The sequence below is a fragment of the Pestalotiopsis fici genome (assembly GCF_000516985.1).
Source record: "Pestalotiopsis fici W106-1 unplaced genomic scaffold PFICI_Scf_5, whole genome shotgun sequence".
NCBI classification, from domain to species: domain Eukaryota; kingdom Fungi; phylum Ascomycota; class Sordariomycetes; order Amphisphaeriales; family Sporocadaceae; genus Pestalotiopsis; species Pestalotiopsis fici.
The window spans coordinates 2,141,524-2,167,229 of NW_006917095.1; the positions used below are offsets into that span (position 1 = coordinate 2,141,524).

Genomic DNA, 25,706 nt, shown 5'->3' on the forward strand with positions numbered 1-25,706 from the left:
GGGTATTCATCATAATCACCATACACCCTCCGCGTCCCCACCACCCGGTATCATCATGGGCAAAGGGCCGGAGTCGGGAGCTATGAACGTCATCAGGACCCGGTATTCCACCGTTTCGTCCAGGGTAAAATCGGCGTCCATCTGTTCCAGGAAGATCAACCGGGTCCGCGCCACCACTGGCGCAATCCAAAGTGTTCGCCATACAAAGAATGGCTCACAAAACCACCAACCTACACGAGCGAGTCTTCTCATGGCATACCGAAGCACCTGATGCGTCAGGAGCACCGACAAGGACAGCGCTACAAGCCAGGCAAAGTCATCAAGACATTGCCCGCCCCTCAGATCGAACCAAGACGTCGAGCCTGGCGTTACGCAAGACTGATTGAACGATTTGCGCCGGAAACTCTTGACAAACTCTTGCTTGATAATGTATCCAGGACCGACTTCCCACAATTTGACAGGTAGCATACCTCGGATGATTTGGTAGGCCGTATAAGTCACGATGTGGACAGCCGTCGCGCGCAGGTAAGCGGCTTTGGGGCGCACCTGTGCAATCATCTCGGGGCTCTCGTAAATCTCCTTGGCCTCTTGTACTTGAAAGCGAAACATGAACATGAACTGCAACAGCGCAGTCGCCACGCCGAGCTGCAGCGCCACCTGTCCAATCAATCTCTGCCGCGGCGTCCAGAGGTCTTCGGGCACCGTCGAAGCGTCCACCCACATCCTGTCTTGGTTAACAAAATCGATAGCCCATCGCCCACCCCAGACTCCAGACCCCTCCAGCGCCCACAGCAAGCCCGCCACGAGCAGCCGCCGTCCCGCAGCATACCAGAGCAACACCGCAAAACTGACAGCGACGCTCCAAGCCGTGGCGAGCACCTCGTACAAGCCCGTCGCAAACCCCCAGGGGCCGTCTCCCTTGCGCAGCACGTCGGTCATGCGCTCGAGCTCCTCGAGCTTGTTCTCAGTGGGCGGGACGCGCACATTAATGCGCCAGACTGCTGCTACACTCCGTAGCAGCAGACTCTGCGGGATGATGATCAATGCGCGCCAGCAGTCGTGAAGGGGTCCATCAAAGTCGGCCAGGATGCCTTCGTACAGAGCTGTGCTCGCAAAGGCGAGGGCGGTCGTAAGGAGGACTCGTGGCAGGATGGCAAAGAGGTACCGCCATACTTGATATCGCACCAGGAGTTGGTGCTGAGTCTCGAGGTTAATTAGAATGAGGAGAAGCTGCGAGATGAGGCAGACGGTCGTGGTTGTCAGGTTGAAGGGAAAGGGTGGCGGTTTGGGGTCGGTTGTCCATGAGGGGATTTGTATTATTTCTTCAGTATCCGGGGTATCCTTGAGTTCGAAATCAGCATATCAGAATTGAAAACTTGAAATCTAATTCTCTTACTTCGTCGTCGACTCCTTCCTCAAGATTGTCCTCGTCTTCTTCGTCTTCGACGTGTGGGTTGTGTACTGCAGGCGGGACACGACGAGCGTGCTCACCTGGGCGTATCTCGTCTCGTCGATCCATCAGCGAGTAACCTTAATCCGAATATATATCAGCGTTCCCAGAATATTTTATTCTCCATACTTGAGCCCCTATCAAATGTCCAGGCAGCAGACACACTCTGGCACCAATTTGGTGGTGTCTTTGTTGCAAAGTTGTTTGCCGCATGCGGTTGCAAACAACAAAGGAGTCCATCGCGCACCTCAAATGTAAGTTGTCAGAATATGCCCAGGATATGCAACAATAACTCCATCTTTTTGTAGATTAGAAAGCGTTAATCATAGCAAGGGACTCTTTTTTATTTTGAAAAAATTAAAAAGTGAAAACAAAAAAAAAAAAAAAGGAAGAGGGAGGGGCATTCGATTGCAGGGAGTCCAAGGCAATTGAGATTGGAAAACTTGTCACAGTTCCCATCGGCGGCCCTAGTTGTCGACTCCAGATCGTTTAAATGTCCCTCCCTTCCATCGTAATTACGCGAGGCCCTTTCAATAATCCTCCCCATTTCATCTTGGCCAGTTTACTCAATAGTGTGTTTAAGTACCACAAAGCCATTGAGCTAGAGCCGGGTAGTCCTCAAGCCCTCGTTGCTGGTTGACGATAATGCATTTATTCGAAATTATTTGTCTTTGGCCTCCTTAGATTTATAATAATACTTTCTCTGTCCATATTCACTTTACTCTATTATTTCATTTCTATGTACGCGACTATTAGCTATATTAACTTGAAATATGGCGAGGAAAAAATGACCTTGAACCTGATGTCGGAACTTAACAAAAGAAAGAAACAACAAATCAAAACAGGAAAATGTGAAAAGAGCGAGAATTGTGAGGAAGGATAGCAAAAAGTTGCAAAAAGTGGCAGGTCCTCGCGATGCGACTCTCTACCCGGAATATCAATTGCAGAACTAGTTGCCCGGAATCCACGGACGGCAGTATTCCTGCTTTTTCCTAGCCAGCGTCCTCGACAGTGTTGCGCGCATACCACTGAGTCATAGGACCAGTTCGTCCGGATCTGCCTGGCGGATCTCGTATCAGTCGGTCTGAATGACTTTCGTAGCTGGTTGGTAACAAGATGACTTAACTAGACTTATGTGCATTCCTTTCTTTGTCCTTGGTCAGTCTCTTCTACTAATATTGATTATTCCATTTGACATCATCCAGTGACAGCTGGTTTACCACAAAATGGCCACTCCAGAAAATAGAAAAGGCAACTCGTCTTTATTCCTTGATTTTCCTAGATTAGCTCATCTCGTCTTTTGTATTCGCCTGCTGTGCTATTGACGGGCTTGCTTCATTTTCACATTATTTCCTATCCGCCGTTTGCATCATGGATAAGTGTGCCTCTGACTTTCTACCTTGGTAGATACCCCTGAGCATACCTACTCAAGAGTGCCCAGTACTCCATGTCGAATTACTTTTGGATGGCGCTAAAGCTTGAAACTATTTGTTTGGCGGCAGCGGACTGTTGTGGCAGCAGCATTGCGCTGCTTACCTCTAAATTGGAATTGAGAACGCATATAAAATGATCTTGATACATAAGGTCTCTACAAGTTTCATCTATTGATTTAAATAGTGTGTCGCCTCTAATAAGTCAGTCCTCCAAATGGACACAACTAGGAGTATTTCCGGTCTTTCCCTCAAGTTTATTTAAATGGCGGCATTGGCGAGAATGGCCCTGAAGAAGCTATTAGCAACCGGCTATGGGCGTTTTGTGCAAACGCTCATGCCACACGACTCTTTTATTTGTATGAAAGGACTGGAAAGAACCATGTGTCTGGGTGCAAGCATCGTCTGACAAAAGTTTCTAGCTCTATTGTCCTGCAGTCATCTTTGTGTTATCCAAATCTTGGTACGACCTGGACTTGCCTGAATGTCATTATGTAAAGACGTCAAACATTCGTTGAAAAGGTAGAATATTTTCAGCATCTGATCATAATTTATACCTCTATATTTCTAGAATACTTTACATTCAATCAAAAATCATTGAAATGCACGAAGCAGTGGAAAAGTAATTCAAGACCGACGATACTAATTGTCACGAACAATTATTCTCAGCTTTTACTTCACTTACACTTCATCGAAAACAGTATTCCAATGCCAGAAAAACATAATGTGAAATTCCTGCTGACCCATCATTGAAAATACAAGATTACTGTCAGCGATCAATATGTTTCAGTATTCGAGCGGGATCTAACGCACTAAGCACGAGTTCGCGCGGACAGCACCTAAGGAGCTTCTTTCTTTCTTTTTTTTTTTTCGGTAAAAAATAGTAGAGTACAGTCATTCATCATGAATTATTATAAATACTAGCCTAGGACGTGTTTAAATAATTAGGAGTTTACTGCACACCTCTAAAAATGGCCTGTGAGGCGAACATGTGATTGTGGAACCAGTATACATTTCGTGAACAAAGACAGAGCAAAGAAGCTTGGGCGGTCCCCGTCGCCTACCATCGGCTTTGGCGGGGCAAATCTTCTCACAAGGCGTTCTGGGCGTTCAAGTTGCGACATTCCTTTTCTGACTCGCCTCATCACCGCTGTAAGCAAAATTCGTAATCTGGCATCTACTTCTCGAGTTTTTGAGGGAATTAGCCAGCAAAAAGCTTCACCACAAATCATTCGACATTGCATCATTTCATCGCCAAAATGACAGCCTCAAATGGCACCAATGGTGCCTCGTCGATCCCCCACCGCCCGCCACCTCCAGCGACTGCCATGTCCGCAACCGAACTGATTGGCAACACACCTCTCGTACGATTGAACAAGATCCCGCAGTCCCTGGGCATCGAGTGCGATGTCTACGCCAAGGTCGAGCTCTTCAACGCCGGCGGCTCCGTCAAGGACCGCATCGCTCTTCGCATGATTGAGGAAGCCGAGCGCTCTGGAAGGATAAAGCCCGGCGACACTTTGATTGAGCCTACGAGCGGTAACACTGGTATTGGTCTGGCACTCGTCGGCGCCATCAAGGGATACAAGACCATCATCACTCTTCCGGAGAAGATGTCGGCTGAGAAAGTCAGCGTCCTGCGTGCTCTGGGCGCCACAATCATCAGAACCCCCACGCAGGCTGCTTGGGACGCGCCCGAGTCCCACATTGGAGTCGCTCGACGCTTGGTTAAGGAGATTCCCAATGCTCACATTCTCGACCAGTACTCAAACCAGGACAACCCCATGGCACACGAATTTGGCACGGCAGAGGAGATCTGGCACCAGACTGGAGGCAAGTTGAACTGTGTAGTAGCTGGTGCAGGTACCGGTGGCACAATCACCGGTCTGGCCAAGGGCATTCGCAAGCACAGCAAGGATGTCAAGATTGTGGCAGCAGACCCTCAAGGTAGTATCCTGGCATTGCCAGAGGCCTTGAACGATGAGCACAAGGACGAGCCATACAAGGTGGAGGGTATTGGATACGACTTCATTCCCGATGTCTTGGACCGAGAGCTGGTCGACAAGTGGTACAAGACTGATGACAGAGAGAGTTTCAAGCTTGCCCGCCGTCTGATTGCCGAGGAAGGTCTGTTGGTTGGCGGTAGCTCTGGTAGTGCCATGGCCGGCATGGTGAAGGCTGTCAAGGATCTGGGTCTTGGCAAGGGAGACGTCGTCGTTGTCATTCTGCCAGATAGCATTCGAAGCTATCTCAGCAAATTTGCCGACGACGACTGGCTTGCAGCCAACGACCTGTTGCCAGAGGCAGATGAGGCGGCCAAGCAGGCTGTTGCTAATGGAAACCCGACCAAGAAGGACCACGACCCCTATGCTGGCGCCACTGTTGGTTCGCTCAGACTCAAGCCAGTCACATCTGTCGTTGCAACTCAACTTTGCTCCGATGCGATTGAGACTATGCGGGATAAGGGATTCGATCAATTGCCCGTCTTGTCTGGACCCGGCGGCAAGCTTGTTGGACTTGTCACCTTGGGTAATCTCCTCAGCTACATCTCCCGTGGCCGAGCCACTGGTGACAGTCCGGTCAAGGATGTCATGTTTGACTTTGGTCGTCTAGATGAAGTTGTCACCGATCCCAGAGAGGGCCGGGGCAAGCAGCGCCGCAAGTTTGTCCAGATCACCAAGGATACACCTTTGACCGAGCTCAGCCATTTCTTTGAATGGAACAGCGCTGCCGTGGTCACTGAGTCTACTGCGGGCGGTGACAAGGCACTCAGCAAGCCTCTGGCCATTGTAACAAAGGTTGACCTTCTCACGTGGATGGTCAAGCAGAGCAAGCACTAGACAGTGAGGAACACGGAGTCCAGGGTAATCTCATTGCATTTAGGCGTTTGGATATTCGGTGATGCATATTTAGCATAGATCTCTTCTGATCAACTCGGATGTCACGGCTGCATCGGGCAGGCAGTCTGGATAGACTCAACGTCTCTAGATACCAGGAGTAAACACTGATTTTTCTTCCTTTTGACTCTATGGGCTGTTCTGCTCTATAGCAAGATATTGCGTGGTTCTTCCACAGTCATTGTGATGAAATATGCAACCGCCTTTGTCCTGCAGCTGAGCATTAGCTAGCACATTCTACAAACAGGTTGAACTATACAAACAGTGGTTTTTCTGTTTGTAACACCAGAGGCGAGTATCTGGGTCAACCCTCTCATTGAACATCAGCAAGTGCAACTACCTCCACCGCCACTCCCTCAATGTCGTCGACATGTTAGTCCGCTGGAATAATCACCTAATTCAAAATGCTGGGGCCTAATCCCGAATTCACTGAACTACAACGGGTTTCTTTACCTAACTCCTTGTAACTATTCCCCGGGGCCAAGTCTTCTAGACCAAATACTTGTACTGAAGACCTGTTGCACACCCACCTTTCCACACATGGTCTCTGTCTGGACCGCGACCTGGTTGATTGATGAGCAACCACATCATCCCTCAACACGATCATCCATCACAGCCTTTACTGGAATAAACTTTGTTGCCCATTTTATCTTTACTGTCTTCTGTCACTCGCCTCCTTCGCAGGCTCCTACCCATAATGGGACAATTCGCGAATGTCCATTCTCCCCATCGCGGAGATGGCCAAGATGCTGCCGCCCAGATGCGCGCCACAGAGCACTTGGACAAGACCTGCCTCCTTGATGACAACGTTGACCGCCCCAATGCTGCTGATGTAGTTGACTTGGCCACTCTTCTTGAAGAGCTGAGCATCGTCAATTCTAAGCTGGGAGAAGAGCGGCTTCAACACATCACCATACAGTATGTCTCGCAATCACAAGCTTTCATCGTTCTGAAGCAGAGCACTGGTACTGAGGATAATTAACTGACTTGATATTACTGTAGCCCCATTCTCCATGATTACTTGAAGGCCAACAAGGGGTATGTCCGAGCTACCATCGAGAGAAACAAGGTCAGTTACGATACCATTCCCAATACTGTCAGACACTGACCAGATACTTGCTCATTATAGGGTTGGGCCAACGAGGAAGCTGATAAGCACTTCATGATACTTCAAGAATCGGCCGACAATGTGACTTTAGGTACACAGCGCAAGTTCCACGAGCAGATGCTCAGTATCGGTCACGATATGGACAAGCTCCATAATCTGTCCACGGACTTGGAAGCCTCTGGTGATGCAAAGTTCCTCGATCTTTGTATGTCGCCGGGGGGCTTTTCAGGCACTATTCTGGCAAATTCCCCGAATTCTCAAGCATATGGCGTCTCACTTCCCGTCGAGAAAGGTGGACATCCCTTGTGCATCGAGGAGCAATACACTACTCGTATCCATGTTGATTGGATGGACATTACAATGCTCTCATCAGAGATGGGCATCACCGAGATTTCAGCTGACCATCCGGAAGTTTCTCGCTTTTCCACATTGCGCCCATACGAAGGTCTAGAATTTGGCCTCGTCTTTTGCGATGGAAATGTCTTGCGAACCCATAAGCGAGCAGACTACCGCGAGGCTAAGGAGGGCATTCGTCTATTGACATCCCAGCTTGTCCTCGCCTTTCAGAGAATCAAGAAGGGTGGCACTCTAGTCTGCCGCTTTCATAAGATTGAGCGTCTTGAGACAGCCGCGCTTCTCTACCTCTTCAACAAGATATCCAAGATGTCCGTGTTCAAACCTGTTTCGATTCATGGAGCTCGGTCTTCTTTCTATATGATCGCCAAGGATATTCAAACAGACAGTCCCAAGGCAGCTCAGGCTGTCGAGGAATGGAAGCGACAATGGCGAGAGGCAACTCTAGATCTACAATCAGGCCAGAGAAAGATCATTCCTGATCACAATGACCCTGACCGTATCAAGATGGCCAAAGAAATTGTCGAGAACTTTGGTCCACGACTGGTCGAACTGGTACGTATGACGGTCCCCCTGCCTCATTACACACATCCCCAATGACTATAACACTGCCTTTGTTCTCTGAATCGATACTAACCATGGCCGTTTATAGGCAAAACCTATATGGCAGATCCAAACAGACGCACTCTTGAACAAGCCTTTCAACACTGGACGATCGTATCGCTTCGAGAATGAAAAGTACAACCAGAAGTCTAGTTTCTCTAAGCCCCGAGGCGCGGCTGATTTCAGAACCAAGCAGAATTGGAGACCTCGAAACCAAGAGCCCGAGACCGTACAACCGATTTCTAGTGAGAAAGCCAATCATTACGTCGTGCCCCACCTGCGTAGGAGCTCGTTGCTCAACAAGGAGTCTAATGTGAGCCACGATGCCGAATCTGGAGATGGTCCTTATGGTTCACCACCGCGTCATCTCTGGGGAGCCAAACCGCACATGACAATGGCCATGGATGCACCTAATTGGAGAAGCCCTACCTCCAAGAACATGCGATCGCCTTCTCCGGCTCCTGATCGTCCGGTATTGGCAACCAACAGAGTTCATGCCTACGGAATAGGTCACCCCGGAGGCAATCTGACGAGTAACGCCAATGGAAGATCGTGGACTACGGACCATAACAGATCAGCCGGCGGTCGGCTCGATGGTAGCCAAAAGGAGAGCTCGGAAACCCCCTCTCTTCATTCTGCCTCATCTTCCCAGTCATGGCGCCGCAAGCAGGACCCGGAGTCTTTCGATGATGAGTAGCTGGAGAATTCACATAACTCCCAGTAGTGTATGTATTTCTCATACGCTATGCAAGTAAACCCGATCGATGCCAATGCCGGAATATTCAACATCAAGATTGAGATGGACCCTCGAGGCATTTACGCAATCAAATATCTCGTTTGCCATGCCTTAGTTTGTCGTTCTTTCGGTATTTACCGGATTGCGAAATGTTACCAGAAGGCTTGGGTTGTTCACGCGTGCGTTGTTAGGGTGGCATTTCTGCAGTTGCCAGTGTCTCTCAAGAGTTGTCCATGCACCGGTGAGGTTGTGAGCTAGGAATACTTTCGTTTCATGGAGGCTCAGATTGCCCCATCAGTCATCTTCAGTGGCACACTGTTATACCAGGAAATGTAATAGTCAAGACCAGTCTGAGTGCTGCGATAGGCACAGCAAGTCCGTATTTGTAATCTGAAGCGTTGTCATATGATTCTGGTAGTACTACCGTGCACCGGGCGTATGCGATTTCAAATATGCGCACTCAATGGCTAGTGCTCACTGTGATCTTGCAAGTCTGATGGTAAGTCCATGTTTCCATGTCGCAAGGCTCTAGGCAGATAGACCCAGGCGTCATCTACGCCTTGACATGCCCAAGGATCGTCGCGTGAGACCAAAGATGACCAGGCATCGGGTCATCTTACCAACACAAGACGGGTCAGATTTATATGTCTGAATCTGGAAGACAGACAAAAGTAAGCCAGTCAGCGCAAAGCCTCTCCTGAATCTTACGATTCAATGCGCCAATTAGATAACACAACAAAGCATTTCCCCCTCAACTAGATCTTGAACAATCAGAATCCCGTGGGGAAAAGTACGCGCATCAATACCCATTTTTTTTGGCGGAGTAGTTCGGCTGATGCCGAGGCTGATGCCGAGAAGGTATTGTGATATTTCGATTTGTAAATTGATGCTGATGCTTAGTCGATATGTTGGGTACTTACGTAGGTAGACATCGTATGCCCCAATAACCACTCCATAATGTTTGCTCGTTATGTCAACTCGTCAACGGAAGGGCGCCCGAAGCCGAGACTCGGGTAGCCACTGTCAGAACATCATATCAGCGCGAAAACAGTTGCCTGATATCTTACCGAAAACAGGTCAGCGTGTGACAAGGTTTTGCAATTCGAGTGACCAATATCATGAACCATGACAGAGAGATCAGCGTATCAATCAATCAATCAATCAATCAATCATCTGCAAACAAGAAAGCATCCCGGCTCGAAAAGATAGCCGTACGTTACATGGACATTCATCGGCACGATACCGATGATATTTTTGATGTTGGTGGACAGTCAAGAATTATTAGTCAACGACGCTGATAACGGAAGCACTAGTCTGAGCGGAGATCCGGGGGAAGACTCGAATGGGATGACCCATCGGCTCGCCACCCCACAAAAAGCGGCTTCGGCTTTCCCTCGAGCTACTACATATTTCTCCCCTCATAATGGCAATGTCCTCACCGATTTTTACTGCGAGAGGACCCCGGTCTGCTTGGGGGCAAGTTCCGATATGACGCGCACCCTCACCAAGGGGTCGGGTCTAGCTTGAGCCCAGCCAAGCAAGCCCAAGCAGAGCAAGCAGCAGTTGGCGAGTGGGCCATACTTTAGACCATCCGAATGCCAAGAGATAAAGACGATTCCAACGCAGCGGCAGTGACCGAAAGACCGACTACCGGCCGGGGGACACCCAAAAGAACCCTGTATAGTCTCTCATTGGCCGGGGTCGATTCTTTTGTCCAATGGCATGCTGACAGGCGATGTTCTGTGAGATAACTGAGATGATGTTGTCGATCAACGCAGGTCACCTTGCAGGATGCGCAGAACAGACAATGGGGCTGTAACGGGGTGCTCATTGCTCCGATGGCGCCGATATGCCTGGAGGGACCTTGACCAGGGGGGATTATACTGATGGTTGCACAGTGGGAGGAGGCAAGGCAGAATGCGACCGACGCAAGGTGAGATATATAAATTGACTGGGCCGGTCTTGATTCGAGAATGATCTGGCCAAGCTCTTTGCCAAGTCAGCGAGAACCTCCTCCAAGATGCGCTTCCTTCCAGTTTCCCTTGCTCTTCTAGCGGGCCGAGCGCTCGGAAGTCCCGTGTCTGGGCTTCCGGTCAAGATCGAGACCAGGTCGAAGCTCGACTCTCACCTTGCCAACGTCCACGTCCGCTTTGACGAGGCTGTTGAGGGAGACGTTACTTACACCTACGGGTCCTGTTCGGCCAAGGAGCTGCGCGACGCTCACCACGTTGTCGCACGCAGCAACCACCGGAACTATGACTCCAGACTTGTCTGGCTCATTCCCAAGGATGTTACCACCGAGGGCTGTATCTCGGCCTGGGGTGCCGATGGCTCTCTGGTCGGTCGCAGCACTTCGCAGAGCTTCAAGCCCAACAAGCGGGCTCTGAAGAAGCGTGGCGAGTACAGCATCGCCATGACCAACGAGACTGGCATCGATACGCTGGGCCCGTGGTTTGACGGTGTCGCCCTGCTCGAGAGCAAGAACCTCAGCGCTGTTGATGTCGCCGAGGCCAAGAGCAAGGAGATTGCCATTGTCGGTGCCGGTATGGCTGGTCTGATGACCTACCTCGTCCTTCACCAGTCGGGCATGGAGAACATCAAGATCATTGAGGCTTCTCAGCGTCTCGGTGGCCGTGTCCACACCGAGTACCTCTCTGGTGGACCTTTTGACTACTCCTACCAAGAGATGGGCCCCATGCGTTTCCCCAAGACTCTGACCATGGGCAACGACACTCTCAACATCACCGATCACCAGATGGTGTTCCAGCTTGCCGCCGAGATGAACAAGCTCAACAACCATGCCAGCAACTGGAGCGTCGACTTCATCCCCTGGTTGCAGTCGAGCAACAACGGTCTTTACTACTACGACGGCATCAAGTTGGACACTGGCCTGCCCCCTACCCTGGCTCAGATTGCCGACAACTCGTCCCTGGCCATCACTCTGGAGGACAACGAGTCGACCACTGAGCTCTCCAACACCATGAGCGCCATTCTCGCCAATGATACCTTTACTGCCCTCATGGCTACCAACATGCACCAGGCCCACAAGGACTTCCTTTCTGGCGGCTTGGATGGCCAGGATGGTGACCACTGGTCCGAGTTTGGCTTCCTGGTTAACTACCTGAAGGGTAACCTGAACGACACTGACATTGTTTCCGGAGGTTACTTTGAGACTTCCTTCTGGGACACCCTCTAGTAAGCATTAGCCATAATTCCTGCTTACATATATGCAGCAAATTGCTAACGAATCCCACAGCGAGGGCATGTACTTTGATGCTTCCTCCTACGAGACCATTGACGGTGGTCTCAACCGTCTGCCTCTGTCTTTCCACCCGCTTGTGGACAATGTCACCACCATGGGTCGCTCCATCGAGCGCGTCAAGTGGTTGCCCGAGACCGAAAAGGTGCAGCTCGAGTGGCGCGAGAAGAAGGCCCCCAACGTGACTTCTGGTCCCAGCGCCGTGTGGGCCAACGAGACCTTTGATTATGCCGTTATGGCCCTACCATTCTCAGTGATTCAGGGCTGGAGACTGCCCACGCTGCCCGCCACCATTAGCAACGCCATCAACGAGATGCCCTTTACCGCAGCCTGCAAGGTGGCGCTCGAGTTCTCGACGCGCTTCTGGGAGCACTATGAGAACCCCATCTACGGTGGCTGCTCGACCTCGACCGATATTCCCGGTGTCGGCAGCGTCTGCTACCCTTCGTACAACATCAACGGTACCGGCCCCGCCACCATGCTGGCCAGCTACATCTCGGGCGACCAGTGGGGCAACCGCTGGGTCTCTGTTTCCGAGGAGGAGCACGTCCAGTACATTCTCGACGCCATGATTGAGATTCACGGTGACGTTGCCGCCGAGCAGTACACTGGCAAGTACAACCGCCGCTGCTGGATGCTCGACCCCTACGAGAAGGGCAGTTGGGCCAGCCCCAAGGTCGGCCAGCACGAGCTTTACATTCCCGAGTACTTCAAGACCTACAGCAACGTGAGTGACATGATGAGGAAAATGAGAATTGCACGCGCTAATGATGTTTTAGATGATCTTTGTTGGCGAGCAGACCTCGTATACTCACGCTTGGATTGCCTCGGCTCTCGAGTCTGGAGTCCGTGGTGCCATTCAACTCCTTCTCGGTAAGTGAACCATGCAATAGCTTATAAAAGAGAACAATCACTAACGCCTGTATCAGAACTCGGCTTGGTTGATGAGGCCAAGGCTGCCAACGAGAAGTGGATGGCAAGATGGATCGAAGTTGTAAGTTTTCATCTCAATAGACCCATAGATATAACCCCCAACTAACATGAGATTCAGTAATTCAATAATGAAAAAAAAAGAACCACAAGATAAGCAAGAGCTTCTTGTATGATAATTATGACAGTAATGCCGGTCTTGGCGTACGATTAAAAAGTCACAAGTCATGAAATAGACCAGATTATGACACATAATGTATTAATGAAAACCTCTTTTGGATAACAAACTTGCTTCAATTGTGCTTCAAGGCTAGTGTTGTGATATGTTGTGATACATCCACCATTTCGCCGACCATGCAGTTCTGAACTCCAAACTCCTTGACAAGACAGAAACCAAGCAACCGCCTTTTTGTGTAATTCCAAGACGCTGCCGAGGATCCTGTTCTTTCCAGATCCTTTCCAACCTTCCCAAGCTCTGCTTCAGAGGCATGTCTGATGATTCGTGTCGTGGTAATCCACCGTTTCGCCATCCAATGCAATTCCCAGAAAATCAATTTGAACAAGGAAAAGAACCTTTTGTGTGATGCAATGACCTTTTTTCCCGCCGGGCTCTGGTAGGGGATGAACATCCTTCCAAAGTAAACAAGACACAACATTTCCAAGGCAAATCCCTCCCCATAATCATTAAAACAGTGGCAGGGTACCAGTAACAAGATGTACAGAAACAAGTAACATCGAAATCAGAAAGAAACAACAAAAAAGACCTTCTCTCTCTCCTTTTCTCCTCCTCCTCCCTTTTTCCCTCCTTTGGGAAGCTGCTCTGGAGCTTGTCATCTATTTAGATGATGATCCATTGTTGTAGTTGGCAGATGTTACGCCGTGAGGAGGGAACCGCTCAAAAGCCTCATCGATCCAATCGCTCAGAACGAAGTCCTCGTCGACCAAGGCAACCCAGCCACCGTCATCGTTATGATCGACAGTGGCAATGGAAGACTCGTCCGAGCTGTCTTCATCTGACTCGTCCGAGCTATCTCCGTCGTCGCCGGAGCTGTCTCCCTCGGACTCACCAGAGCTTTCTCCATCGGACTCGTCCGAGCTGTCTTCGTCTGACTCGTCAGAGCCGTCTCCGTCGTCGTCGGAGCTGTCGTGATCAGACTCGTCAGAGCTGTCACCCTCGGACTGCTCATCGTCCGCGTCGTACTCATCATCACTCCATTCCACGAGTGTGGAACCGTCGCTCTCGAAAGAGCTCTCCTCGTCGTCCCCGACGACAGTAGAGTCGGACGAACGGTCGTCCTCATCGTCGCTGGAGTCAGCGTCGATGCTCCACCCGGATGTCTCATCCTCGTCTGTGATGAAGTAATCCTCGGAATTCCACGGGGCTTCGTGATCGACCCCGGGGTCGGCCTCGGCGACGATGTGGATGAAATCATCTTCATTCTGACGCTCGCTGAAGTTCGACAGATGATCCGAACCATCTTCCGTGTCGAAATCCCAGCTCAGTTCGCTTGGTTCTATGACCCTCGTGTGCACAGAGACTTGATCGTCAAAATCCCAATTCCATGGGCCTTCGTCGGCGTCGATATGGATGAAATCATCTTCATCCTGACTCTCGATGAAGTTCGACAGATGATCGACACCATCTTCCGTGTCTGAATCCCAAAGAAGGCCAGGTTCATACCAATCTGGGTAGTCATCTTGGTTCTGGTCAACTCGTCGCCTCACGGCGTTAAAGTTGGCGTATCGCATCAAGTATCCATCCTCTGAATCGGTCTCTTCCTCCTCCAGGACCTGGCGGTCCGAGCAGTTTGTGCAGATGATCTCCACGAACCATTCGTCAATGGGGTCGTGCTCGTGAAGATTGCATTCTGGATCGATGTATTCGATCACAGCGGTCCGGCCGCAGACCGTGCATTCAAGATGCACCCTCCTCCAGATGCACATCGTGACGATGGATGACGAAGGGAGAGGTAGACAAGTGATAGTCTAGTCGATGGAGTATGACTAGAGTAGGGGATGGATGGGCGATAGTCTCGTCAAAGACAGGTGACTAGTGGGGAGGTAGGCAAGTGATAGTCTAGTCGAAGTGTTATAACTAGAGTAGGAGACGGGGGATAGTCTTGTCAAGTACCTATGACTATAGCAGAGCTAGATGAGTAACAGTAGTCTTCTTTGAGACGTATAGCCAGGGTGAGAGATATACTAGCAATAGCTTATTGATTGTATACACTCAGAAAAGATTGTAGGCAAGTAGAAGTCTTAACCGAAAGTAGAATGTGAAAGATTGTGATGTGAAGGAGAGATGGATAGGAATGCCCTTCTCTCGACTCTATGGCATCTATTTATGGCCGAATGCCCAGAGGGCAGCCTCTTGTTTACAATTCTACAAAACCTTATGATTTGTTTACTTCGCTATCCTCCAGAAGACTTCAAAGCAGAGATGAAAATACTGAGAATTGGCCCGAAATTCTCCTCGGCAACAGGCTGCAATGCATAAACCTTGGTTACCCATCACGGTGGCGATTGTACTTGTCGCTTTTGAGTATCTCCATTTTTGTGTGTATCATACCCAGGAGGTCTACTATCCGTGTTTTGATACACATATCAGGCAGCCCCATAAGGTCGTTGCCCTCTAATCGGTAAGTGAAAAGTTGGGTATCTTGAATTCATAGAGGCAACTTCATTGTGGTAGCGACCTGGCAACAGAGCTATTGATAAGTGACCTTCTCGAAGCGAGAAAGTAGACCTCCAACATATCGTACACTAACTAGAACACGTATTCTTACAGTGCTTGCAGCGGGGGCCAACAAGTATCTTGCAAACCTCACAATTTTTGACTTTTACCTTGTCGGCACAATGGCGACTCGGCTTCACCTTGTTTGTTGAGTCATGGCCTCTTCGGCCAATGCTTGCTCTTCCTCCTCAAACTTATCTTGACTGGTCGTTTCCTCGTCAACCACTCGTTTCCTAAACGGCCACACTCGACACACGACTGAACCGCCCACGCCCCTCTCGGCCGCCTCCCTACTCTCCAGCACTTCCACCTTGCCAAAGCGGTGCGCCGGTCCGCGATCATCCGGGTCCTCAATCTTGAGAAACACGCCCTGGCCCTCGGAGAGGCCCTTGCGCCACATGTCCTCGCCGAGGGCCTCTCCGCGTACAAGACGCGCAACCTCGGCGGCCGACCAGACCAGCGGCGCCGTCTTTTGGCGCTGGCTCTTGCCCAGAATGGTCTTGGCGACGGGGACCTCTTTTTCGAGCCACCAGCCATTGTCGCGCTTCCAGGCATCGTCGCGGTACCGCAGGCCCATCCAGAGCTGGCGCTTGTGCCGGCTCGTCGTGTGGGCAATGTGCATGGCGCGCAGCTCCTCGGGGGAGAACTGGGCGAGCAGGCTGGCGTCGGGCCGGTGCGCCCCCGACTCGGTCAGCCAGGTGATATAGTTGGCCCTGTACAGCGCGTCGGCCAGCGCCTTGTTGAGCGGTGTCAGCTTGCACGTTGCGTACTGTGTCCGCGACCAGATGGCTCGCTGGAGTGGTACCGCGACATTAGTGGCGAGTGGTGCCATTCCGCTCCCTAATCCTCCTGTGTCCTTCAAGATTGTTCTTCCCTTCCTGTAAAGACTGGCGCCGTTGCTGTGAAATGGCCAAGTATTGGGTGATCAGCTTCCGCTACACCCCCATGAGATTGGATCCTCCTCCTCTTCCTCCTCGTCCTCCTCGTCCTGGTGAGCTCAAATGACCAGATTCAATGAAACAACAACAAGATGCCCAGTGCCTGTAAGAATACAGCAATCTTGAATGAGTGTGCCGGTGTGGTAGTAATAAGATTGAAATGTCAAACTGATAAGCTTTTCTCAAACCGTAAATTGAAAAAGAGGCAGGGGGGGCAAACTAGAGGCTGAGTTTTTGGTGACACACCGCACGGGCCACAATAGTGGACCGACTATAGAAAGTCAAAAAGCTTCACATTTCAGCAAATTCTTGGGATGCGGCGGGCAGACGAAGTTGTGTTTAGGTAAGTTTCGAGCCGCTAAAGATGTTTAGAGCCTCTGAATGTCTGGCAATGTGGTTATTCATCTACCAAGAATATTCTCCATCATTACACATGTACTCAATTGGCTCTTGCAACCCTTTTTGGGCGTCAAGATTCATCGCCTGTGTTGAATTACATACAGGTATCTCATTATGATCATGTAAGGCTGGGTACAGCCGCTTCTCGTTATACACAAGCCAAACCAATCATTCCTACTCCCCCGTAACACCGTCCATCCACATGACTTTGCATGCTAACTGTCGCTCTACGAACCACATGATCGTGACATGCCTTCTACATAATTTTCATGATACGCATCAAGGTCTACACCTCTTCGCCTGCCACAGTCTCGTAACCGCCGCGTCCTCTTCTGCCGCCCATCTCCATGGCCACTGGGCTTTCGTATGTCTCTGTCCAGTTGACCTTTTGGCCGCCCAGCATTGCATCGCCCGGTTCCCGTCTTCCAAAAACAGGAGCCGAGTCGCACCAGAAATCTTTGCAATTTTGCACATAGCCACGAGAGTAGGGGTTCTTCTTCTTTCTCTGCTTCTTGCCTGTAGCAGCGCCTCTTCCAGTTGCTGTTTCGATGAATGTATCGACGCCCAGGATGCGACTCCACTGTTGCAAGAAGCCACGCCCATGCTTGTGTCCATGGCTGGGTCGGTTGCCCAACGGGTCATCAGCTGCGCTAGGTGGTGGACCGATGGCGCTGGGGTGCGTGGGATCGAGAGGAGCGCCAGTGCTCGTAAAGTTGTGCAATAGACCCGCATTTGTTCCATCATTAATACCATACATGTTTTCGTATGTAGTCATGGCACGAGCAACCTGGACAAACTGCACGAATAGCAACATGGAAACCCATGTCAATTGCAGTGAAGCCCAGATACCAAGAAGAATGATATAAGGATCTGTGTTGAAGACCTGGCAAAGCTTTGGGGCCAGAATTGTACATTCAGTGGTCGAGCTAGCTGGCATGGCTGAAAAGTAGTGGTAGAGCAGCCAGTCGAACGAAAGGATACCCAGCGTCAGGAAAATCAGGTAGTAGAAAAAATGGCGGTGGTTGTTGACTCCGACGCAGTTGTTGATCCAGGGGCAGTGGCTACAATTTATCAGCGGAGGCTCCAAGTGCTTGAATACATGAGTAACTTACTGGTCATGCTTTGCGACACATCTCTGGCATCGTTTGCAGTGCTTGCTTCGGAGAGGCGTTCGAATCATGCAAGATACACAAAAGTTGGACTCGTCAAACTTCCACAAGCTCAAAAGCTCGTCAATGACGGCCTTTTGTTCCGCAATGCCATTCATTTTGGGGACAAAACCAGGGTCGAATACCATGCTTGTCGCGTAAAAGTAGCCACAGAGTCCATACGCAGCAGCAAAGGCAAAGTTCAGCAGCGGGTGGTCAGAGAATGTACCGGGCAAGACGGTCAGGAACCACCCTACTCCAACAAGAAACAGAGAACCAGCAAATATACCCGCGAGCCATGGCTGTTACAGATTAGCAACTGCACCTGTAATCCTGTAATCAAGATAGTACTCACAGTCTTGTGCAAATGTCTCATGTCAGGTGGTCCGTATTCAACGACTTGCGTCGTCATCCACTGATATGAGAAACCAACCAGAAGCGCGAAAGGTAGAGATAGGAAGATTGGCAGATAGGCCAGAAGGAGCAGTTCGATCCACAAGAGCGAGAATGGCAAGAGGAACAAGAACCTGTTCATAAAGGTGCGCTTGTCCTGCAGGAAAATGGAAGCTCCGGGCCACCACGGTGTCACTGGATGACCATCCTCATCGTAGCCGCATTCCTTGAGGGCTCGGTGCCAGGCGCCAGTCGTGTTGAGGTCCTGAGCAGTGATGGCAGGTGTCTTGCCTGTTGTAGTCTTGGCAAATCTGTCCGAGCCATACTCAATAAGCTTCATGACACAGGGCGCAGAGCCCTTAACCAGAGCCCAATGCAGAGCAGTGAATCCTTGCTCATCCGTCTCGTGCACACTTGCGCCCCATCGCAGAAACAGGTCGACACAGAGCGGGTATCCCTTGTAAGCTGCCCACATGAGAGCGCTGTGGCCATAGCTATCGGCCACATCTACCGGAATGCCTTGGTGGAGCAGGAGCGTGAGCAGCATCATGTTTCCATTGAAGGTCGATATATGCAGAGTATTGTATCCCTGAGCGTCGGTAATCAAGGGATCGGCTCCATGTTGTAGCAGTAGGTTGACGGTGTAGTAGTTGGATCTCTGCGCTGCCCATTGCAACGGCGTCGCGACCGATTCGCCTCCCTTCTTGTTGATATCTGCACCCTTTTCGATCAGGAACTTGACCATAGCATACTGGTTGTTAATCGCGGCCCACTGTCAGGACTGTTAGCTTGCAGCTTTCACGGCACGTGTCGAGGCGTTGTAGAGCATACATGTAATGGCGTGATGCCCTCATCGTCAGAGTACGTGGCGTCAAAGTCGCCTTTTTCAAAAAGCTTCTCCATGGCCTGGATATTTCCTAGTCTTGCCAGCTGCATGATATCCTCTTGAGGCGGTGAATCGCCGCCGGGCATATTCCCCATCTCCATGGCCTCGGCGCTGAGTTGGGGCGCTGCAGCGCTTCCCTTGTTCGACGGCTGTATCGGGGCTCCAGCAGAGCCATTTTGAGGTGTGGCCGACATCAGTCGTGGCAGGTATGGAGGTATTCGTCGCTTCAAAAAAAGGTGTGTTCTTGATTTCTTGAAAGTTTGTCGGTAATAAGATGGTCTTTGGCTTCGGCTGGAGACTAGGAGGATGGACGAGGCCGGAACTCGGCAAGTCGGGCTAGATTACGGAGCAGATGGATGCTAAGGGGAGACGTCGCGCGAGGGTATCTAGACAACAGGAGGATTACAAATAACAATCGCCGGAGAAGCAGAAGAATAAGTAAACAGCGCAAAGAGTGATGAAGCGCCTAAAAGGCAGAGCTTATGGTGTTACAAGTGGACCCCAAGACAAGATGAAGAAGGCTTACGGCGCATAAAGGAAGAAGGGAGGAAAAAAAGTGCATGCATGTTGCTTCTCTGAACAATGCCTCGTTCGTCAGCCCTCCGTTCATTAACTGCAGAGACGAACCAGTCTCAACGACTGCCGCGCCACCGTCAAGCAACGCGCTAGAAGGAGATCGCCTTCTTCGATTGGCCTAAATTCTCCGAAGCAAGAGTTGAAAAGACAGGGGTGACGCCGTTGGGGGGAAGAATGCTTCTAGAGGGAAGCCTTAGAAGCCTCGAGCCATTGATAGCGAGGCATGTAGCCACCAGGTGCCTGTCAAAGCCTCCCGCAGCTGGCCCAAAGCTTGGCGAGCTGAACCCTGAGAGTCCCATTTTAGAGGCACCTCAGGTAGCAAAGCTCCAAGCAATGACGGCTGTTGGCGTCTCCGATAAGACCACAATCGCACCGTTTTAGGACAGCGCAGCACCATCGTGGCTCGACTTTGGACCTTTGGGATCGGCACTCTGACGGAAGTCAACAAAAATCAAACACCAACGTGTCCCTGAGTGGCCTAAATACTCGTTTTGCCTTCTCTGCAGCTGCAATCTCCAGCTTGCATCATTCTTTCTCTCTCTCCCCCCATCATGGCCAACATGGACGAGCTCAAGCAGTACCTCGAGTACATCCTGACGCCGTCGACGCCCATCTTCGTGGTGGGCGCGCTCATCGTGCTCATCGCCCCTCTGCTCGTCCACTTCTTCATCAGCCGGTCGACGCCCTACACGAGCCTACCCTCGATCCTACTCGCCGGCCCTCCCGGTGGCGGCAAGACTTCACTCTTGACACTTTTCGAACGCGGCGACAATGCCACGCCCACGCACACATCCCAAGTGCCGCAATCAATCGAGTTGACCACCTCCACCGATAACGGAGTACAGTCGTTCCGCGAGGCGGCGCACGAAGATGCCCCCGGCTCGCACACAAAGTTCATCCTCCAGGACACGCCCGGCCACGGCAAGCTGCGCGACCTGGCCATGGCCAAGATCAATGACAAGGACCCCCTCAAGGGCGTCGTTTTCGTTGTCGACGCCGCCGCCCTGGATGAGAACCTCTCTGCCGCTGCCACCTATCTCTTTGACGTTCTCCTGGCCCTGCAGAAGCGCATGGGTGTGGGCAAGACCTCCAAGGCTCCTCCCGCCGTGCATGTTCTGATTGCCGCCAACAAGACCGATCTCTTTACGGCCCTGCCCGCGTCGCTGGTCAAGAGCAACCTCGAGGCAGAGCTTGGCCGGATACGACAGAGCAGAAGCAAGGGTCTAAAGGCCTCTGGGGTTGGCGCTGACGAGCTGGGTGACGAGGACAGCGAGGATTGGCTTGGCGAATACGGCTCGGAAAAGTTCGTCTTTAGCCAAATGAGAGAATTTGACGTCGAGGTTGACGTTATTGGAGGAAGCGTGCTCGAGGGCAAGGTAGACAAGTGGTGGGAGTGGATCTCTGAAAGGGTTTGAAGACTATAAAAGTCCATTAACTCGATAATACATAATATAAATTTATTTTTGCCCAATGCGGACCAGTTTTTACTTGATATACTAGCTGTCAGCACTTGTAAGAGGTCTGACCTCGTATGACAAGAGTTATCCCCTGAAACATTCTTGGTAAACTGGCAATACCACACTGGACATGCAATTATATATTGGCTATCATTACCACAACGCATTGTCCTGCATTGACATTACAATGAGGGAGTTTCGACATGGGCAGCGAGTTTTAAGTCGACAGCAATCGAGATTTATTGCACATCATCACAGCAAAGTCCTCGAAAATGGCATCACATTCAGTATTTGATCTGATTGAGTCACGAGAGAAACTTCATGCATACCAAGTTGGCTGATAAACCTTTCTAGGACAAGCATACACCATTGCCGCAGCGGAAGTCCTTCCAATCAAGCGCCCAGGAGGAAACAAGATACCAACATAATATCATATAAACCGGTTAGAGCAAATTTATTCTGCTCAGTATTACTTATATAGGTAACTTGCTATTTCGCAAGATGAAGCCGCAGTTACATACTAGTTCTTGAAAATTAAGAGTAGGAATGTATAAAATGAAAATGTAGTCGTCCACGTTGCTGATCAATCAAATCCAGATAGTCTTTGTAATCTTCTTGCAAGCTTTTCTAGACACGAATATGAGTGGATGATTGAACTGGTAACTCAGATTTCTGTATGACCATTTCAAGGATACACGCAGTATTGCAGCTCACCTCCCGGTGTTCCTTTGCCTGCAGATTGTCAAAACGTACCGTGGTGTCATTATGCAAGGAACACCAAGAGTTTGGAGCTTCATCTTCCAACTATCAGTTTTAAAATCTCAACCTCAAAGCTGACACTCGTCTCGTTATGTTCAGGTCAAGCCTTTGAGGCGACAGTCTATGGTCTGGTCACCTAGCTTTATCCCACCTCGAGCAAAATTCATACAGTACGGAAAAAGTCTATTGGAGATGAATCATTGCGAAGCCCTTGACAATGAGAATAAGTTTTTTCGAACATTTCGCGTTGCTCAACAGCACACCGCAGATACTTTCGACTGCAAGGGGATGGCAATCATGCTCGTGGTGGCCCCTCTAAGGTGGTACTCTCGGGCCATGAAAACCTAAATGTGTAGTAACCACGTCAGTCTTTTCCTTCAGGATAGACAGCAGGCAATCATTTCAACTCAATAATTTCCCCTTATATACCTTATCAGAACATGTTTCTTTCAACATTCCACGAAAGCACAGGTCACAGTGGTGTAGTGGTTACCGCTCCGCTCCTAGAAATCTTGTCTCTCTCCCTGGCTGGGTTCGCCCTCCCCCAGTCTTTTTGTTCGATTACCCATATTTGCTTCCTGTTTTTCTTTTTTTAGTCTCAATCCAAGCTATCACTCTCTTCCAAAACAATCAAATCTCAAGCATTACTGAGTAGAGAAATTCATTTCATGGATATATTCGCCAGTTCTTCGCTTTGAATCATTTGCCAAGTAAAAATATATGTGATCGACATGAATTCGCTGGAATGACCAGCTCCTCGTTGTGCAAATAGATCTTCTTCACTATCTACAGCTTTGTATTGCTCCATATCAAAGTCTCTCCAACCTGTTACCCCTCCTTTACAGAGTCTCAAACTTGTTGATGAGCTTGACGATCTCCCCGGCCAGTTCCTCTGGGCGACTCTCAAAAGGCATGTGTCCCGACTTGAAATCAACAATCTCCCATTCCACTTTTGACTTTTCAATCCACATATTTTGGAGAACGTATGGGTTGCAGTTGTCGTCCAAGGTGCGGATATAGGCCCTTTTGCCATCAAAAGCCGCGTCGGCCCACGCGGGCGCAGACGGCTTGCTCTCAAACGCGTGAAGTGCGTGAGGCTGCATGTTTTGGGACAGTTTGAGCTCGAGGCCGGGGTCTAGGTCGTTGTACAGGATATCCATGGCCGGCTCTATAATGGCAAGACCCTTGTCCGGCTGTAAAAAGTCATATTGTTAATAGTGCACCAATCATGTTTGCGTGGTGCAGTATAGAGATGCGATTGTTCTTTTCTGCATCGTCATTTCGCCCGAATGGGGACTAAGGGGGCTTATGGATATCTCTCATAATCTCCAACTTACCTTTCCGACCTTGATAAACGGAGGATAGGCTCCACCAACCGCCTCAAGCAGCGTCTCGTTTTCGAGCGTAATATTTCCAACCATGTAAATGAGACCCACGACGCCGCCCTCGAGACCGGCAGCCGCGCGACTCGGCCGGTCGAGACCCCGGGCCGCCGCGCCGCCCACGACACCGCCGTACGAGTGCACCAGGACGACGACGTGCTTGCCGGCGTCCAAGAGCGGGAGCAGGACGTGGTCGCGGACGTGGGCAATGTCCCGGGCGCTGCTCGCCGTCGCGGGGTCTGTGGGGTTGCAGCTGGGATAGGCGGCGCCGTGCGTCGTCAGGCCGGCGGCGTGCAGGTGCTTGGCCAGCTTGTCAAAGCCGGCCGGGGTGCCGAATGCGCCGGGCACAATGACGATCTCTGGTTTGCTGGACATTTTTCTATTCCAGGAACACAATGTCGTTTCAGGTGTATGTATGAGTATAAATTAGACTAGGTTAGGTGAGATCGGTTCGCAATTGCAGATATAGTCAAAGGGCATTTGTAAGAATCATTAATCAGATGTTCAAGATGACGGATAAGCAGAATCTCTGTTGGGACAGCAAAAATACTAGGAGCATAACGCGTGTTGGTAATGTCGTGGCGATCCATACTTGAACCAATGCATAGGGTATCGAATAGTGGTTCGTAGTCGTCCATCCACTCATGATCAGAGTAAGATGTTATGCCTAGAAGGACTCAAGTTCCTTCAACCCACTATTTTATGTAACGACTGGCGAGACTGGTGCAAGTCCAATCACGGCCGGTTATAAGTATGCCCCCTGCGCTGTTGGGCGTAGATTTCGCACTGTGGGATTCCCCATCATCATGTACCCAACAGCGGCATCGGTCCGATGGTGATCCCTGCGTGTCCCGTTCGTGGTTCAGTGGTGGACGGATGGATCTCCGGGAGCACCGTTCCGTTGCTCCGTATGCTTGACATACCTCTAGTACACAGTAGCCCTTCAAGTCCAGGACAGGACATATAATTGCCGAGATGGTAATACCTACATTCCTTGTTTCTAGGACGGGCCACTTCCTTCATTATGGAGAGGAAAATGGACGCCATTCTTTCTCATTATTCTATATTTTGAAGCCAAGGATCCTCTATACCTGTCCGACAGTAGAAACTTTGCTCAGATTCTCAAACTCTGGATTTGTCTGGCTTCTTCCATCCGGTCCCACAAGTCTTCCTCATGATATTTCATGAATTAAATACAAGTGTAGCCTCCATCAACAATAATGTCGGATCCAGTGGTAAAAGTACTAGCATCCGAAGCCAAGTACAAGTAGACACCCTTGAGCTCCCTTGGGTCCGCATCTCTCTGCATTGGCGTGCGCTTGTACCACTCCTCCTTTAGCGATGACGGGCAGTCGTCCGAGATGGGCGTGTTGATATATCCGGGACTGACACAGTTGACTCTGGCAAAGCCGGCCCATTCCACCGCCAGGGACTTGGCGAGGTGGATTACGCCAGCTTTGCAAGCGTTGTAACATGCCTAGACTTGTGATTAGCCTGAGTGTATGGCGAAAAAGAAGAGGCACCGTCACCCTCCCTTGGTCTGGGAAATTTTTACCTGTAGTTGAGGAACATTTGCGATATGGCCACTCATTGATCCCGTAAAGATCAGATTGCCCGATCCTTGTTTGCGAAAGATTTCTCCCGCAGCACGCGCGCAGTAAAAGGCACCGTGGAGGTCGATATCCACGATGCGATGATAGTCTTCCAGCTTGTCATCCAGACCTGCGGCGCGCGATGGCTTGCCCGCGTTGGCAACCATGACGTCCAACTTGCCAAAGTCCTTGACGACCGTGTCCACGACAGCAGAGACCTTTTTTGTGATTCGACATGATTAGTCTACGATCGGAACCTGGCAAAAGTATGCAGAGAGAATTAGAGCATACCTGGTCAAAGTTGGAGACGTCGCATTGGTAGGCACGGCACTTGACTTTGAAGTCATTTTCGATGGTCTCGGCCTGCTTCTGCGCCGTGGACGATGAGTGGTACCAGAGGGCGACATTGGAGCCTGCTTCTGCCAATGCTCGGGCGACCTCGTATCCAATGCCTCCAGAGCCGCCAGTGATGATGGTGACCTTGCCGGTCATGTCAAACATCTTGAAGACGCTGTCTTGCAGCGGAGGATCGGCTCGACGGATGGAGGCCATGGTGATTTCTTTGTCAAAAGGGTGATTTGGAAAGGTATGGAAGGGAAGATGGAATGAGTTATAATCAAGATGACTTGGAAGATGTCTTTTCTTTCTTCCATGAGCAGGACATTGACAAAGATA

At 50.4% G+C, this 25,706-nt stretch overlaps 10 protein-coding genes across 10 annotated transcripts; 4 read left to right on the forward strand and 6 right to left on the reverse strand.

Annotated features, from left to right (window-relative positions):
- Positions 1-15: 15 nt before the first annotated feature.
- On the reverse strand, positions 16-1,519 carry PFICI_07963 (uncharacterized protein; the record flags this gene model as incomplete). The annotated part of the gene is made up of 2 exons (XM_007836544.1): positions 16-1,341; positions 1,397-1,519. The coding sequence occupies 2 exons, from the start codon at positions 1,517-1,519 to the stop codon at positions 16-18; spliced, it is 1,449 nt and encodes a 482-aa protein (XP_007834735.1).
- A 2,620-nt stretch (positions 1,520-4,139) lies between these two features.
- PFICI_07964 (uncharacterized protein) lies at positions 4,140-5,720 on the forward strand (the record flags this gene model as incomplete). Its single annotated transcript, XM_007836545.1, has 1 exon — positions 4,140-5,720. One exon carries the CDS (start codon positions 4,140-4,142, stop codon positions 5,718-5,720), a length of 1,581 nt encoding a protein of 526 aa, XP_007834736.1.
- Positions 5,721-6,474: 754 nt separating this feature from the next.
- Positions 6,475-8,539, forward strand: PFICI_07965 (uncharacterized protein; the record flags this gene model as incomplete). Its single annotated transcript, XM_007836546.1, has 4 exons — positions 6,475-6,695; positions 6,780-6,846; positions 6,907-7,794; positions 7,892-8,539. 4 exons carry the CDS (start codon positions 6,475-6,477, stop codon positions 8,537-8,539), a joined length of 1,824 nt encoding a protein of 607 aa, XP_007834737.1.
- Positions 8,540-10,598: 2,059 nt separating this feature from the next.
- PFICI_07966 (L-amino-acid oxidase) lies at positions 10,599-12,876 on the forward strand (the record flags this gene model as incomplete). Its single annotated transcript, XM_007836547.1, has 4 exons — positions 10,599-11,773; positions 11,835-12,564; positions 12,617-12,710; positions 12,767-12,876. 4 exons carry the CDS (start codon positions 10,599-10,601, stop codon positions 12,874-12,876), a joined length of 2,109 nt encoding a protein of 702 aa, XP_007834738.1.
- A 725-nt stretch (positions 12,877-13,601) lies between these two features.
- PFICI_07967 (uncharacterized protein) lies at positions 13,602-14,711 on the reverse strand (the record flags this gene model as incomplete). Its single annotated transcript, XM_007836548.1, has 1 exon — positions 13,602-14,711. One exon carries the CDS (start codon positions 14,709-14,711, stop codon positions 13,602-13,604), a length of 1,110 nt encoding a protein of 369 aa, XP_007834739.1.
- Positions 14,712-15,637: 926 nt separating this feature from the next.
- PFICI_07968 (uncharacterized protein) lies at positions 15,638-16,333 on the reverse strand (the record flags this gene model as incomplete). Its single annotated transcript, XM_007836549.1, has 1 exon — positions 15,638-16,333. One exon carries the CDS (start codon positions 16,331-16,333, stop codon positions 15,638-15,640), a length of 696 nt encoding a protein of 231 aa, XP_007834740.1.
- Positions 16,334-17,124: 791 nt separating this feature from the next.
- Positions 17,125-19,459, reverse strand: PFICI_07969 (Palmitoyltransferase AKR1; the record flags this gene model as incomplete). Its single annotated transcript, XM_007836550.1, has 4 exons — positions 17,125-17,899; positions 17,951-18,288; positions 18,342-19,151; positions 19,211-19,459. 4 exons carry the CDS (start codon positions 19,457-19,459, stop codon positions 17,125-17,127), a joined length of 2,172 nt encoding a protein of 723 aa, XP_007834741.1.
- Positions 19,460-20,392: 933 nt separating this feature from the next.
- PFICI_07970 (uncharacterized protein) lies at positions 20,393-21,256 on the forward strand (the record flags this gene model as incomplete). Its single annotated transcript, XM_007836551.1, has 1 exon — positions 20,393-21,256. The coding sequence occupies one exon, from the start codon at positions 20,393-20,395 to the stop codon at positions 21,254-21,256; it is 864 nt and encodes a 287-aa protein (XP_007834742.1).
- A 1,640-nt stretch (positions 21,257-22,896) lies between these two features.
- PFICI_07971 (uncharacterized protein) lies at positions 22,897-23,814 on the reverse strand (the record flags this gene model as incomplete). The annotated part of the gene is made up of 2 exons (XM_007836552.1): positions 22,897-23,250; positions 23,395-23,814. 2 exons carry the CDS (start codon positions 23,812-23,814, stop codon positions 22,897-22,899), a joined length of 774 nt encoding a protein of 257 aa, XP_007834743.1.
- Positions 23,815-24,628: 814 nt separating this feature from the next.
- On the reverse strand, positions 24,629-25,583 carry PFICI_07972 (Sorbose reductase; the record flags this gene model as incomplete). The annotated part of the gene is made up of 3 exons (XM_007836553.1): positions 24,629-24,916; positions 24,995-25,249; positions 25,323-25,583. 3 exons carry the CDS (start codon positions 25,581-25,583, stop codon positions 24,629-24,631), a joined length of 804 nt encoding a protein of 267 aa, XP_007834744.1.
- Between the last annotated feature and the right edge of the window lie 123 nt (positions 25,584-25,706).